The sequence below is a fragment of the Pan troglodytes genome, chromosome 3 (assembly GCF_028858775.2).
Source record: "Pan troglodytes isolate AG18354 chromosome 3, NHGRI_mPanTro3-v2.0_pri, whole genome shotgun sequence".
In the NCBI taxonomy this organism is placed as follows: Eukaryota; Metazoa; Chordata; class Mammalia; order Primates; family Hominidae; genus Pan; species Pan troglodytes.
Genome location: NC_072401.2, coordinates 62,474,166 through 62,489,255, shown reverse-complemented (window position 1 = coordinate 62,489,255; position 15,090 = coordinate 62,474,166). Strand labels below are relative to the sequence as shown.

Genomic DNA, 15,090 nt, shown 5'->3' with positions numbered 1-15,090 from the left:
AACAATTCTGAGAAAAAACAAAATGGGTGGACCACTATACCCAATTTCAAGTCATACATAATCAAGACAGTGTTGTATTGGCAGAGAGGTAGACACATAGATCAACAGAGAATCTGAGCACAGACTGCCTGGAATCTAGCTAGCTGCTGCTAATGAAACACTGCGGGTATGATACCCACCTTGCCAAGTGCAAAGGAGCTGGGTAGGTTTACTACCACCTGCTACTCCCCATTCCCTATGTGAACTCTTCTGTGCAACAGAAGCAGCTGTACTCCTACCTGTAACATCACCCCGGCAGCCAGAAAAGTGCCCGCTGACCGCTACTGGGACCACTGCTTGCCCTACACACAGAAAGTCAGAGTGCACACTTACCTGACCCAGCCTCCACTTGGCTTTGCGCCTCTACCTGCCCTCGTAGCTTAACACAAACAATAGAAACTTTTGGGAGCACTATAGCACTGCCCATTGCCTGAGACACCAGAGTACCTTCCCTGGGTAACATAAAGCAAGCACAAATCTCACCAGTACCACTGCAGCTGGCACTCTTTGGCAAGCACCACCTCCTAGCTGGAGGCTAACCAACACAGTCCATTACAGCATGTCTAGGTAGAATAACTGTGCCAAGGGAGAAACCTGTGTGTGACTTCAGCTATCACCATTGCCTGTACCACCCTGGCTAAGCAGGAGGTCCTGAGTCTGTCCATGTGACCAGTTCGTAACTACTGCAACTGGCATCTGAGAAAGCAAACACACTAAGGCTATTTATAACCAAGGAGTCTCAGAGCCTATGTCACTCCCCTGCCACCCCCACCACAGCTGGCCCTGGTAGCCACTGCTGGAAAATTTGAGGACAGCTCATATCACTGGATTCCTTGCAGACATTCCCCTGCACCAGCCTGGAGTGTGGCAGCCCCACTGGGTGGCTAGCCCCAGCAGAGCATTCACAGTAGTCTGGCTCTCAGGGACTCCCACTACTGAAGGAAGGGGGAGTATACCATATCAAGGGAGCATCCCGTATGACAAAAGAATCCAGATGGCAGGCCTTGAGTTCCAGAACCTTCATTTGTGGGAAGTTTCTTTCAGCAGAGGCACAGGTGCGGTGCTGGGCTTAGCATGGAAAGTCTGTAGCTCTACTTTGTCAGGCAGCCCTCATGCTCATGAAGGGTCTTAAAGAAAGAGACTTCTAGCCGGGCACAGTGGCTTATGCCTGTAATCCCACCTCTTTGGGAGGCTGAGTTGGGCAGATCATGAGGTCAGGAATTCGAGACCAGCCTGGCTAATATGATGAAACCCCGTCTCTACTAAAAATGTAAAAATTAGCTGGGCATGGTAGCGGGCACCTGTAATCTCAGCTACTCGGGAGGCTGAGGCAGGAGAATTGCTTGAACCCAGGAGGCAGAGGATGCAGTGAGCCAAGATCACGCCACTACACTCTAGCCTGGGCAACAGAGCAGAGACTTCTTTTCCCCCTTAATCTACCACTGCAGACAGAGCTGGGGCTTCTCCCATGGGAGCTTCATGTGGGTGCACCTTTAGACAGCCTTTCTGGAACACGTCAGGGTGACTGCATCCCCACAGGAAGAGTGCCCTCCAGGTTCAGGCTTGCATGTGGGGTAGAGTCACACTCCCTCTCTACTTGGAACACCAACGTTCCTGCAGATGAAGAGGTACCTGTCTGATCTGAATAGCCACAACACTGGGTCAGCAGTGTGACTAGGAGGTGGATCGCATTCCTGATGGCCTGGCAGTGGAACTGAGGAAAAGTCAGAGGGCAGAGTATCTACCTACTTCTTTTCCTTGGGATAGATATGGGCAAGGGTTGAAAAACTGACTATTGGGTGCTCACTACCTGGATGTGCTCGCTACCTAAGTGTGCTCCCTACCTGGATGCAATATACTCAAGTAACAAACCTGTACATGTAACCCCGGATCTAAAATAAAATTGAATTTTTTAAAAAATGTTATTTTGCAGCAACGTGAATACAGCTGGAGGCCATTATTCCAAATGAGGTAACTCAGGAATGGAAAACCAAATACCCTATGTTCTCAGTCATGAGCTAAGTGAGAGGGAGCTAAGCTATGAATATGCAAAGGCATACAGAGTGGTATAATGGACTTTGGAGACTCAGAAGGGGGAGGATGAAAAGGGAGTGAGGCATAAAAAACTACATACTGGGTACAATGTACACAACTTGAGTGACAGGTACACTAAAATCTCAGACTTCATCACTATGTAATTCGTCCATGTAACCAAAAACCATTTGTACCCCAAAAGCCACTGAAATAAAATTAAAAAAAATTTTTAAGCCACATACCAAGGATGGCAGAGCCACCCTATTTCGGCCTTTGACTATACACCTCTGAACTGTTTCAATAGAGTAATAAACTTCTATCATATTAAAAAAAATAGACACAGAACTCAGAATAGATCCACACAAATATGCTCAACTGATTTTTGACAAAGGTACAAAAGCAATTCAGTGGAAGAAAGATAGCCCTTTCAACAATTGCTGCAGGTACAATCAGACATCCACAGCCAAAAAATGAATTTTGACCTAACCCTCTCACCTTATGAAAAAACATTTAATTCAAAATGGATTACAAAACTGAAATGTAAAATGCAAAGCTATAAACTTACAGAAGGAAACAGAAAAAAAAATTTTGGATCTAGAGATTGAAGAGTTTGCAAGACACAGTATGATCTATAAAAGAATAAAAATCAATAAGTTAGACTTCATCAAAATTAAAACCTTTGCTCTTCAAAAGGCCTTGTTATGATGAAGACAAGCACAGACCAGGAGAAAATATGTGCAAACCATAAGCCCAACAAATGATTCATATCAAAAATATATTTTTAAAACTTCCAAAATTCAACATTAAAAAATCCAAACAAAAAATGATCAAAAGAGATGAAAAGGCATTTCACTGAAGAGGACATATGGATAGCAAATAAACATATGAAAAGATGCTTAACATCACTAGTCATTAGAGAAATGCAAATTAAGTTCAAGAGACAATATCCTTACTCACTTATTAGAACAGCTAAAAAAAAGTAACAATACCAAATGTTTGGTGAGGGGGCAAAGAAACTAGATACAGCAGTCCGCCTTGGGGGTTAGGTTCCCAAGACCCCCAGTGAATGCCTGAAACCACAGACAGTACTGAACCCTATATATATCTATAGATATAGATATCTTTAGATTTTTTTGTTGGCATACATATAATGGTTTAATTTATAAATTAGACAAAGTATGAGTTAACAATGAAACAGAAAAATTATAATGTGCTATAATAAAAGTTTTGTGAAAATACTTTCTTGTACTGCACTTACCCGTCTTTTTGTGATGACGTGATAAAAGGCCTATGCTGATGGGATGAAGTGAGGTGAATGACACAGGCATTGTGACATAGCGTTAGGCTACTATTGTCAGGAGGATAAACTGCTTCAGGTGATCCTGGATCACAGAACCATGGTGGTATCAATGGTTGAAAGTCAAGAGCAGAAAATATTAATGACTAATGGGCAGGTAGTCTATAGTATAAATATGTTGGACAAAAGGAGGATTCACGTCCCAGGCAGGAGGGCATGGGATTTCATTATGCTATTTGGAACAGCACACAATTTGAAACTTATGGATTATTTCTGGAATTTTCCATTTAACATTTTTGGACCACTATTAACTGTGGGTTAATTGCATTCAAGGAAAGTGAAACCACAGATAAGGGGTTTATGAGACCACTGTGTCTCATAAATTGATTGTGGGAATGTAAAATGGTACAGCCAATCTGGAAAACAGTTAGTTTCCTAAAAAATTAAATGTATGCTTCCATATGGGCATTACTCCGGAGAAACAAGAACTTAAATTTACACAAAAACCTGTAGGAAGTGTTCACTTCATCTTTATTTGTGGTACAGTCATCCATACTAGAGAATACCACTTAGCAATAAAAAAGAAATGAGCTATTGATAGGTATAACTGCTTGGATGATGTTAAGGGCTTTATGCTGAGTGAGAAAAACCAAAGGTCATACACTATATTATTCCATTGCTACAACAATATATAAGTGACAATATTACAGAGATGAAGAACAAATTAGTGATGATGAAACAGTTCTATGTTGATTGCAGTAGTTACACAAATTCACACATATGATGAAATAGAACTATACACATGCATTGTATCCTTGCCAAATTCCTGTTTTCTGCATTGTAGTTACATAGATGTAAGTAACCATTGGAAGAAATTAAAGACACATGCATCCATGTGGTAAGTAAATGGACAACAAACTGTGGAATCCTATCCAACAATAAAAATTAGAAAAATCATTAAAAAAACTCTCGTGGGTGATGCCCACGATGGATTAATGGGTATCAAATTTGCCCTCCTCCAACAAACTTTAAAATAGAAAAAGATAAAAGGTAACTCTATGCAGACATTGGACAAAAGTGAAGGACGGTGATTCTTTTGTTTTCTTTTTTTGAGTCAGAGTCTTGCTCGGCTGCCCAGCCTGGAGTGCAGTTGCGTGATCTTGGCTCACTGCAACCATCATCTCCCAGGTTCAAGCAATTCTCCTGCCTCAGCCTCTGAGTAGCTGGGATTACAGGCACCTGCCATCACGCCCGGCTAACTTTTGTATTTTAGTAGAGACGGGGTTTCACCATGTTAGCCAGGCTGGTCTCGAATCCTGACCTCATGATCCACCCGACTTAGCCTCCCAAAGTGTTGGGATTACAGGCGTGAGCCACCACGCCCGGGTAGAAGTCTCTTTCTTTAAGACCCTTCATGAGCATGAGGGCTGCCTGACAAAGTAGGCAGGACTGTGATTCTTTAAAGACATGAGATTAACTCCATAGTCACCCAGTTTTATGCCTGGGGGCACTCTCCAAAACTGGACACAGAGAGTTAAGCTCAAAAAGAACAGTGGTCTTAATGGGCAGAGAAAGATCACAATTTAGGGCTGTTGAGAAGACTGAATTGTGATGCAGGGTACAGAAGTGGAAACTCCACTGAAAAAGAGCTCCAGAAATCTGCACGAGGTGCCCAAGAACAGAACTTTCTGCAACTTGTATCTGTGACATCTAATGTGGTAGCCACCAGTACCATGTGCTACTAAGCACTTGAAATGTGGCAAATGCAAGTAAGAAACAATATTTTAAATTAATTTTAAATAGCTACAACTTGTGACTACTGTATCAGCCATTATAGCCCTAGAAGTTGGCTGAACAGTTGGCTGAACAGTAGGCTGCAAATGTGCAGAGCAAAATTCTGAGACATGACAGAAGCCTATGAGCTGAACAGAGTACAGAGGTGGCAAAAATCAGACGTGGCTCTGACCAAGCAGAATGGAGAGCCTTTGCTGAACCATATGGGCTTTCAGTTTAGACATAGAAAGGCTACACTTAAGCTGGGCACAGTGGCTCACACCTGTAATCCCAACACTTTGGGAGGCCGAGGTGGGTGGATCACCCTGAGGTCAGGAATTCGAGACAGGCCTGGCCAACATGGTGAAAATCTGTCTCTACTAAAAACACAAAAACTAGCCAGGCGTGGTGGCAAGCAACTGTAATCCCAGCTACTCAGGAGGCTGACGCAGGAGAATTGCTTGAACCCGGGAGGTGGAGGTTGCAGTGAGCTGAGATCACACCATCGCACTCCAGCCCAGGCAACAAGAGTGAAACTCTGCCTCAAACAAAAAAAAAAAAAAAAAGAAAAGAAAAGAAAAAAGAAAATAAAGAAAAAATATTGCTAAAGCTTTGGAAAAGAACTGTTGGAATCTGTGGCCTCCTTGAGTGAGGTCTCACCCACCCCTAGGTTGATTGGTAAAAACTACAGTTTTGTCTGGCTGTAGCTAACTGAAAAACTAGCAATTTTGCTGTAAGAGGAGTCTTGATTTACAGCAGAGGTATAAACCTACAGCTTTGTAAGTCAAAAGTAAAAAAATCACTTAGGAATGGACAAGGAGTATCTGTAGTTGCTAACCAAAGGTTACAGTCCTAGTTCTTGAAGAGCAACAGAGCAGCCAGAAATTTAACAAGGTCCTGGAAACAGAAGGGCAGAAAAGGGTAACATGAGCTCTCCAAACATCTTTGGCAAACTGAAATGATGCATGCACAGGGGAGACTCAAGAGAGCATGGCAAATGTAAAAACCAAGGGGAATTGGGAACTGCCTCCTACACTGAATGCATCCCCCATCCCACACAGAACAACCAACAGTGGGTAGAAGGCTTATAGACTCAAGTGTTTGATCTTAACCTTTGTCCAAATGATTGGCTGACTGCTAAGCTATGCAGACACAGGAACTACCCCTAGCAAGCAAGAATAAATATTGAAATAAAGAACTTAAAAACTGAGCACAGACAGCAATAACTTCACATCATATATAAGATAAGATTCCACAATTTGAGTCCAGTCAAAATGCTAAATTTAAAACAATACAAATCCCTTAGATATAAAACAAAATTGAGTTGCTACAATATGCTACCTAAAATGTCCAGCTGTCAACCAAAAATTATTAGACATGTAAAAACATAGGAAAGTGAAATATACTAAAGGAAAAAAAGCATTCAGTGAAAACTAAATCTGTATGGGCCCAGATACTTGATTAGTCAAGCCTTCAATAAGACTTCATAACAAATATATTCAAAGAAATAAAAGTAAAAAAAAAAATTAAAAATGACTCAATAAAAGAGAAATCACAATAGAAAATTATAAAGTATAAAAAAAGAGCCATCACACTTCATTCTTCCTAAGTCCTACACCAGAGTTGCTTTGAATGTGTGTATTTAATGGTTAAATAAGACCTGAAAAGGGAGTTGGCCTAAAAATATTTTTACCGTGAAACATCAATTTCTTCAGAGTTAATGAGAATTATATGCTAACCATACCAAAAACCTTGATTAGAATTTTTAGCTTAGATTTATTGATTGATATTAAAAAGGGAAAGTTGAGGCCACACACAGAAAGCAATGGCGAAGGACACTGCCTCCAACAGAAAATATGAACCAAAAAGCATAATGGAAAAACATTTACATGTAATATACTAAATAGATGTCATGCCAACACAGACACACAAGGTGAGAATACCATGTGATAATGCAAGTAGATTGAAATGCTACCGGTGCAAGCCAAGGAATGCCAGAAATTGCCAGTAAACCACCAGAAGTTAGGAATAAGGAAGGATTCTCTCCCTTACAGGTTTTCAAAGACATCACGGCCTTGACAACACCTTGATTTCAGACTTCTAGCCTCTAGAACTGAGATAATAAATTTCTGTTGCTTTAAGTCACTCATTTTGTGGTATTTTGTTACAGCAGTTCTAGGAAATTAATACAAACATGCCTTTTATCACAGTTCTCTCCCATTGGATTATTTAATAATAAATGATTTAAAATTAGTATTTGGAAAAGATGTTTTTTAATGAGTAGACATATTAATCAGGTCTCTTTTGACACAGAAATGTTCTATATTTCATTTTCGTATTCTTGTCAAATTATAAAAATAATATCATAAATATGGACATCGCTACAAGCTATTATGTACAGTCACTGAAAAATCAGAAAAAACATGAGTTAGAAATGTTTATCAAATACAAGTCTACACAAAACTGAATAAAATTTTTATTTTAAAACATCACAAGTAATTACAAAGACAAATATTCCAACTATACAAACTGTTTTTCATATATACATATATACATACATATATTTAAGGTTGGTTGATCTTTCATCTTTTTATCTGAGTAAAAAGAAGAACACTTTCCTCATTCCGGAGATTTTTGATGTTATAATAGTTACCTAAAAGTAAAGTGATAAGAAAATAAAAATTATTTACATATGAATCATTCTTTTTGATTAAGTATGTAGTCATCACCTGACAGTTGTACTATAGGACACAAGATAAAAACAATTCACCTAACCTAAAGTAACTTATTTAATTCCATGAACTACATCAACAGCTAACCATGACACGTGATCCAGATGAGGCTTGAGAGAACAGAAATATAAATTTCACATCGTTATGAAAATAAATACGGAGATGAATCAGTCGAGAGTGTAAGAAAAGAAAATCTCTTTCTGAAACCAATCTTTATTAGGTCTACAGAACTGCTGTGGATTCCTCTAACCAGACATACTCATATATAGATGAATATAAAAGGTACAATGTTAAGTAGAATAAAATCTCAAAATTTTATTTATTTATTTTTTGTCTTTTGTTTTGTTTTTTTTTCTTTTTCTTTTTCTGGAGAACGGGGTCTCGCTATATTGCCCAGGCAGGTCTCGAACTCCTGGGCTCAAGCTATCCTCCTGCCTCTTGCCTCCCTGAGAGCTTGGATTACAGGCATGAGCCACCGCGCCCGGCCAAAATCTCAAAATTTTAAAAAGGCAAATGCTACTCTTAAATAAATGAGGTAACAAATAACAGCAAAAGTGAAATACAGATGGACGGCAAGTATCACATGTGACAGGCGTATTAGAATTGAGTACTATCACTGTGACTTTCTATATATTAGAAATTGAGAAAGTATTCACAACAGTGCTGACATACTAAGGATTATGCAAGTATGGCTATTATTATTGTCTCCTTCCAACAGAATGTAAGCTCTATAAAAGCAGGGATTTTTGCCTGTTTTGTTCATTTATATATCCCAAATCTTGCAGCAATACATGGACATAGTAGACACTTTGTTTTGTTTTTGTTTTTGAGACAGAGTCTTGCTCTGTCACCCAGGCTGGAGTGCAGTAGTACAATCACAGCTCACTGCAACTTTGAACTCCTGGGCTCATGCAATCCTCCTGTCCCAGCCCCCCGAGAGCTAGGACTATAGGTGTGCATCACCATGCCTGGTTAACTTTTGCATTTTTTGTAGACACAGGGTCTCCCTAGGTTGCCCAGGCTGGTCCCGAACTCCTCACCTCAAGTCCTCCTCAGCCTCTCAAAATGTTGGGATTACAGGTGTGAGCCACTGCACCTGGCCCATAGTAGTCTCTTAATCATACTTGTTGAATGAGTGAATGAATGACAAGTGGATTAAAATGCCTATTTACAATAACTTCTGCTGTTCGATAGCTGATGAAGCATACCATTCTTGAAACAGTTTAAAATAATGTTCTAAAAACATAATTTCTTAGAGATAACATGGGGTAAATAATTTTTGTTCTCCTCTGTAATACAACATATCTGCTGACTATATACATAAATGTATTTTTTTTTTGAGACCGAGTCTCACTCTGTCCCCTAGGCTGGAGTGCAGTGGTGCAGTCTCTGGTCACTGCAAGCTCCATCTCCCAGGTTCATGCCATTCTCCTGCCTCAGCCTCCAGAGTAGCTGGAACCACAGGTGTCCGCCACCGCGCCCAACTAATTTTTTTGTATTTTTAGTAGAGATGGGGTTTCACCGTGTTAGCCAGGATGGTCTCGATCTCCTGTCCTTGTGATTTGCCCACTTTGGCCTCCTAAAGTGCTGGTATTACAGGCATGAGCCACCATGCCCAGCCAATATTTTCATATTCAGTAGTAAACAACTCTTGTTCTCATGTATCAAAACACTAATTGGTTGGGCACTGTGGCTCACACCTGTAATCATAGCACTTTGGAGGCCGAGGTGGGCAGATCACTTGAGCTCAGGTGATCTGTTACGGCTAACATAGCAAAATCCCGTCTCTACTAAAAATACAAAAAGTAGCCGGATGTGGTGGTTCGTGCCTGTAGTCCCAGCTACTCGAGAGTCTGAGGCACAAGAATCGCTTGAACCCAGGAGGTGGAGGCTACAGTGAGCTGAGATCGTGCCACTGCACTCCAGCCTGGGTGACAGAGCAAGACTCTGTCTCGAAAACAAAAAAAACCACCAGAAAATGCTAATACACTTACCTAATGATCAAATGAAAGGAAAATATGTACCAAACTGTTCTGACATCCATCAGTCATATCACACTTCATTTTGACCACTGTGGCTTCCATTTCCATAGTGCCCAAAAACAACTATATACATGTTGTCTAAGTGAAATAAATTGTCTTACCTGAAGGAACATAGAACGAATCCCCAGTACTTAATATATAAGGTGTTTCATGTAAAGTACACAAAAGGTCACCAAAGTTAACATAAAAAACCTGTAAAAATAAAAATAAAAATCTCATTCAAAATTGAACCATGATAATACTCCAAAGGAACCTTAAAATGTAGTGGGAAGAATAATGACTCCCCATAAATGTGCTGGCTTTAATCTCCAGAACTTGTAAATACATTAAATTTCATGGCAAAAGGGACCTTGAGATGGGGAGATTATCTTTGATAATGTAGGTAGGCCCAATCTAATCACATTAAGCCCTTAAAAATAGAGTACTTTCTCCTGCTGGAAGCAGAGAAGAAACGAAGCAGAAGGAACAGTCACAGAAATTTGAAGCATGAAAGGGACTTGCACCGTTGCTGGCACTAAAGATGTGGGGCCATATGCCAAGAAACATGAGTTATTTCTAGAAACTAAGAATGACACCCTGGCCAACAGCCAGTGAGGAAATGGGAACCTCAGTCCCACAACCACTTAAAACTGAATTCTGCCAACAGTCTGAACGAGACTGGAAGCAGATTCGTCCTTACAGCCTCCAGAAAGAAATACAAACCTGTCAACATCTTGATTCCAGTCTTGTAATACTCTAAAGAGAATACCTGGTCAAGCTCATGGTTCTCTCTACATAACTGTGAGACAGATAATACAAGAGTATTGTTTCTTGTTTTTTGAGACGGAGTCTCACTCTGTCATCCAGGCTGGAGTACAGTGAGGCGATCTAGGCTCACTGCAAGCTCCGCCTCCAGGGTTCATGCCATTCTCCAGCCTCAGCCTCCTGAGTAGCTGGGACTACAGGCGCCCGCCATCGCGCCTGGCTAATTTTTTTTTGTATTTTTAGTAGAGACGGGGTTTCACCATGGTCTCGATCTCCTGACCTGGTGATCCGCCCGCCTCGGCCTCCCAAAGTGCTGGGATTACAGGTGTGAGCCACCGCGCCCAGCCCAAGAGTATTAAGCCATTAAATCTGTGATACAGTCATGCACTGCCTAACGATGTTTCAGTCAACAGCAAACTGCCTACATGATAGTGGTCCTATAAGGTTACAATGGCATTAAAAAAATCGTATTGCCTAGTGACCTCACAGCCATCATGATGTCCCAGTGAAAAGCATTACTCACATGTTTGTGGTGATGCTGATGTAAATAAATCTACTGAACTGCCAGTCACATAAAAGTATAGCACATACAGGAAAAAGTGGAGGATAGAAAGTAGGACTAACTTGCAGCTCCCACTCAGATGGACAGAACAGCATGTGGAAACTCACATGAACTTTTTTGCCAGAAGAACTACTGCAGGAACATACCAAGAAAACTGAAAGAATTCACAGACTCTTTGAAAGAAATGGCTTGCTGCTGCAAACTCCATGAGACAGCTGAACAACCGTGAGTGCCCAAAGTGTGAAAGGGGCGAAAGTCTGCCTCCAAACACATCCTTACTGGGGAAGCTGAAAATCCAGGTCATGAGAGAAGGATTTAACCTTACCTAGAGCTGAAACGAATTGAGAGAGCCAAGGGAAATATAATAGTAGAAGCAGAGGCAGGAAGAGCCCTGTAAGTACTCCTGGTTTCCAAGGAAGCCCAAGGAAGCCATTTCTGACTTTATCTCATAGGGTTCCTTGGGGATGGCTGCCAGTGGAACTGGGGGAGGACCACAGAAAGAAGGAAACTTCCAGCTGAACTTTAAATAATTTTGATGAAGCGTGAATTTTCCTGGGCAGAATTGGGGGAAGGGCGAATAGGAAGTTCAGATACAAGCCAGGGTAGGCAGCAAGGGGCAGGGCCTGAAAGCCCAGCTTGCTTTCTCAGCAGGGAGACTTATAGCCTAGCGCAAAATGTCAGTCCTGCTCACTGGCTGTCTGGATACAAACTTGGTTTGGTGGGGCACAGTAGGAGTGAGACTGGCCTAGCCTGGCTGCATGGGAGCTGGGTGAGGCCAGTCTGCCAGCTTCCCCCACTTCCTTGGTGACCAGTATGATGTACTAGAGACAGCCATAATCCCCTTGGGAACATAACTCCAGTGGCCTGGGAACCATATTTTCGTCCCCTACAGTGGTCACAGAAAGCTCAGCCCAAGGAGAGTCTGAGCTCAGACACACCTAATCAATCCTACCTGCACCTGATGGTCTTTCTCTAACTGCCCTGTAGCCTAAGACAGGAGCTATAAGGCCCCACCCATCACCTGAGAAACCTGAATACTTACCCAGGCAACCTGTGGCAACCTTGTATCAGCAGATGCTCTCTTGAAAGTACCATCTCCTGGCTGGTGGCCAGCCACCTGCTAGCACAACCAATATTAAAGAAAACCAGCACACTAAACAAAACTACAACCAAAGACCGTCACAGAGTCTGCTTCACTCCCCTGCTACCTCCACTGGAGCAGCTGCTGAGATCCATGGCTGAGAGACCTGAAGACAGATCATATCACAAGACTCTTTGCAGGCACTTCCCAGTACCAGCCTGGAGCCCCATAGCTCTGCTGGGTAGCCGGACACAGAAGAGCAATAGCAATCACTGCAGACTGCCTCTCAGGAAGCATAATCCCTAGGGGAAGGAGGAGAGCACCACATCAAGGGATCACTCCATGGAACAAATGAATCTGAACTGCAGTGCTTGACCTCCAGATGTCTCCTCTGACACAGTCTACCCAAATGAGAAGAAACCAGAAAAACAATTCTGGTAATGTGACAAAGCAAGGTTCTTTAACACCCCCAAAAGATCATACTAGCTCCCTAGCAACAGATCCAAACAAATAAATCTCTGAATTGCCAGAAAAATAATTCAGAAGGTTGATTATTACATCACTCAAGGAGGCACCAGAGAAAGATGAAAACCAACTTAAAGAATTTTTTTTAAAAAATACAGGATTTTGATGAAAAAATCTCGAGAGAAATAGATAGCATAAATAAAAAACAATCACAACTTCCGGAAATGAAAGGCATACTTAGAGAAATGCAAAATACATTAGAAAGTTTTAACAATAGAATCGAACGAGTAGAAGAACTTCAGAGCTCAAAAACAAGGCTTTTGAATTAACCCAATCAAAGACAAAGAGAAAATAAATTTAAAAAAAAATGAACAAAGCCTTGAAGAAGTTTGGGATTATGTTAAATGACCACACATAAGAATAATTGGTTTTCCTGAGGAAGAAGAGAAATCTAAAAGTTTGGGAAAATTTGAGGAAATAATCAAGGATAACTTCCCTGGCCTTGCTAGCAATCTAGACATCCAAATACAAGAAGTTCAAAGAGCACCTGGAAAATTCATCGCAAAAAGATCATCACCTAGCCACACAGTCATTAGGTTATCTAAAGTCAAGACAAAGCAAAGAATCTTAAGAGCTGTGAGGCCAAAGCATCAGGCAACCTATTTTTAAAAAACCTATCAGATTAACAGCAGATTTCTCAGCAGAAACCCTACAAGCTAGATGGGACTGAGGTCCTATCTTTATCCTCCTTAAATAAAACAATTATCAGCCAAGAATTTTAGTATCCAGCAAAACTAAGCTTCATAAATGAAAGAAAGATAAAGTCTTTTTCAGACAAACAAATGGCGAGAGAAATCCCCACTAACAAGCCAGCACTACAACAACTGCTAAAAGGAGTTCTAAATCTTGAAACAAAAACTCAAAATATATCAAAATAGAACCTCCTTAAAGGATAAATCTCCCAGGGTCTATAAAACACACACACACACACACACACACACACACAAACACACACACACACAAAGTATTCAGGCAACAACTAGCACAATGAACAGAACAGTACCTCACATCTCAATACTAACATTGAATATAAATGACTTCAATGCTCCACTTAAAAGATACAGAACGGCAGAATGCATAAGCATTCACCAACAAAGTACCTGCTGTCCTCAAAAGACTCACTTAACACATAAGGATTCACATAAGCTTAGGGTAAAGAAGTAGTAAAAGATATTCCATGCAAATGGATACCAAAAGAGAGCAGGAGTAGCTATTCTTATATCAGACAAAACAGACTTTAAAGCAACAACAGTTAAAAAGACAAAGAAGGCCATTATATAATAAGAAATGGACTAGTCCAACAGGAAAATATCACAATCCTAAATATATATGCACCTAACACCAGAGCTCCCAAATTTATAAGACAATCACTACTAGGCCTAAGAAACGAGATAGACGGCAACACACTTATACTGAAGGTCTTCAATACCCCACTGACAGCAGTAAACAGGTCATCAAGACAGAAAGTCAACAAAGAAACAATGGATTTAAACTATACACTGGAACAAATGGACTTAATAGATATTTACAGAACATTCTACCCAAAAACTGCAGAATATACATTCTATTCATCAGCTCATGGAACATTTTCCAAGATAGACTGTATGAGAGGCCACAAATCAAGTCTCAATAAATTTAAGAAAACCAAAATTATATCAAGTACTCTCTCAGACCACAGTCGAATAAAATTGGAAGTCAACTCCAAAATGAACCCTCAAAACCAAGCAAATAGATGGAAATTAAATAATCTCCTCCTGAATGACTGTTGGGTCAACAATGAAATAAAGATGAAAATTGAAAAATTCTTTGAACTAAACAATAATAGTGACACAATCTATCAAAACCTCTAAGATACAGCAAAAGCAGTGCTAACAGGAAAGTTAATAGCATTAAATGCCTCCATCAAAAAGTCTGAAAGAACACAAATACACAATCTAAGGTCACACCTCAAGGAGCTAGAGAAATAAAAACAAACAAAACCTAAACCCAGCAGATGAAGATCAGGCCATTTGGTAGAACTAAATGAAAATATAATCAGAATTGATAGACCATTAGTGAGGTTAACAAAGAAGACAGAAGATCCAAATAAACTGAATTAGAAACAAAATGGGAGATATTACAACCAATACCACAGAAAGACAAAAGATCATTCAAGGCTCATATGAACACCTTTATGTATACAAACCAGACCTAGATGAGACAGATAAATTCCTGGAAATATACAACTCCCTAGATTAAACCAGGAAGAAATAGAAACTCTG

At 40.5% G+C, this 15,090-nt stretch overlaps 1 protein-coding gene across 7 annotated transcripts in view; it reads right to left on the bottom strand.

The window, feature by feature from the left end:
- Positions 1 to 15,090, bottom strand: part of CENPC (centromere protein C) — a 115,248-nt gene that overhangs the window by 31,510 nt on the left and 68,648 nt on the right. For 5 of the 7 annotated variants that reach the window (XR_010156585.1, XM_063809597.1, XM_063809598.1 and 2 more), the window contains 2 exons: positions 10,019 to 10,109; positions 7,598 to 7,796 (listed from right to left, as the gene is read on the bottom strand). Coding sequence is in view for 6 of the 7 variants with exons in the window: in XM_063809597.1 (XP_063665667.1) it covers positions 7,726 to 7,796; positions 10,019 to 10,109 (162 nt within the window). In the remaining variant the exon portion in view is untranslated. Of the gene's footprint in view, positions 1 to 7,597; positions 7,797 to 10,018; positions 10,110 to 15,090 lie in introns of those variants that run through there. The other 2 variants (XM_054683060.1, XM_054683059.1) reach the window with 1 other exon arrangement.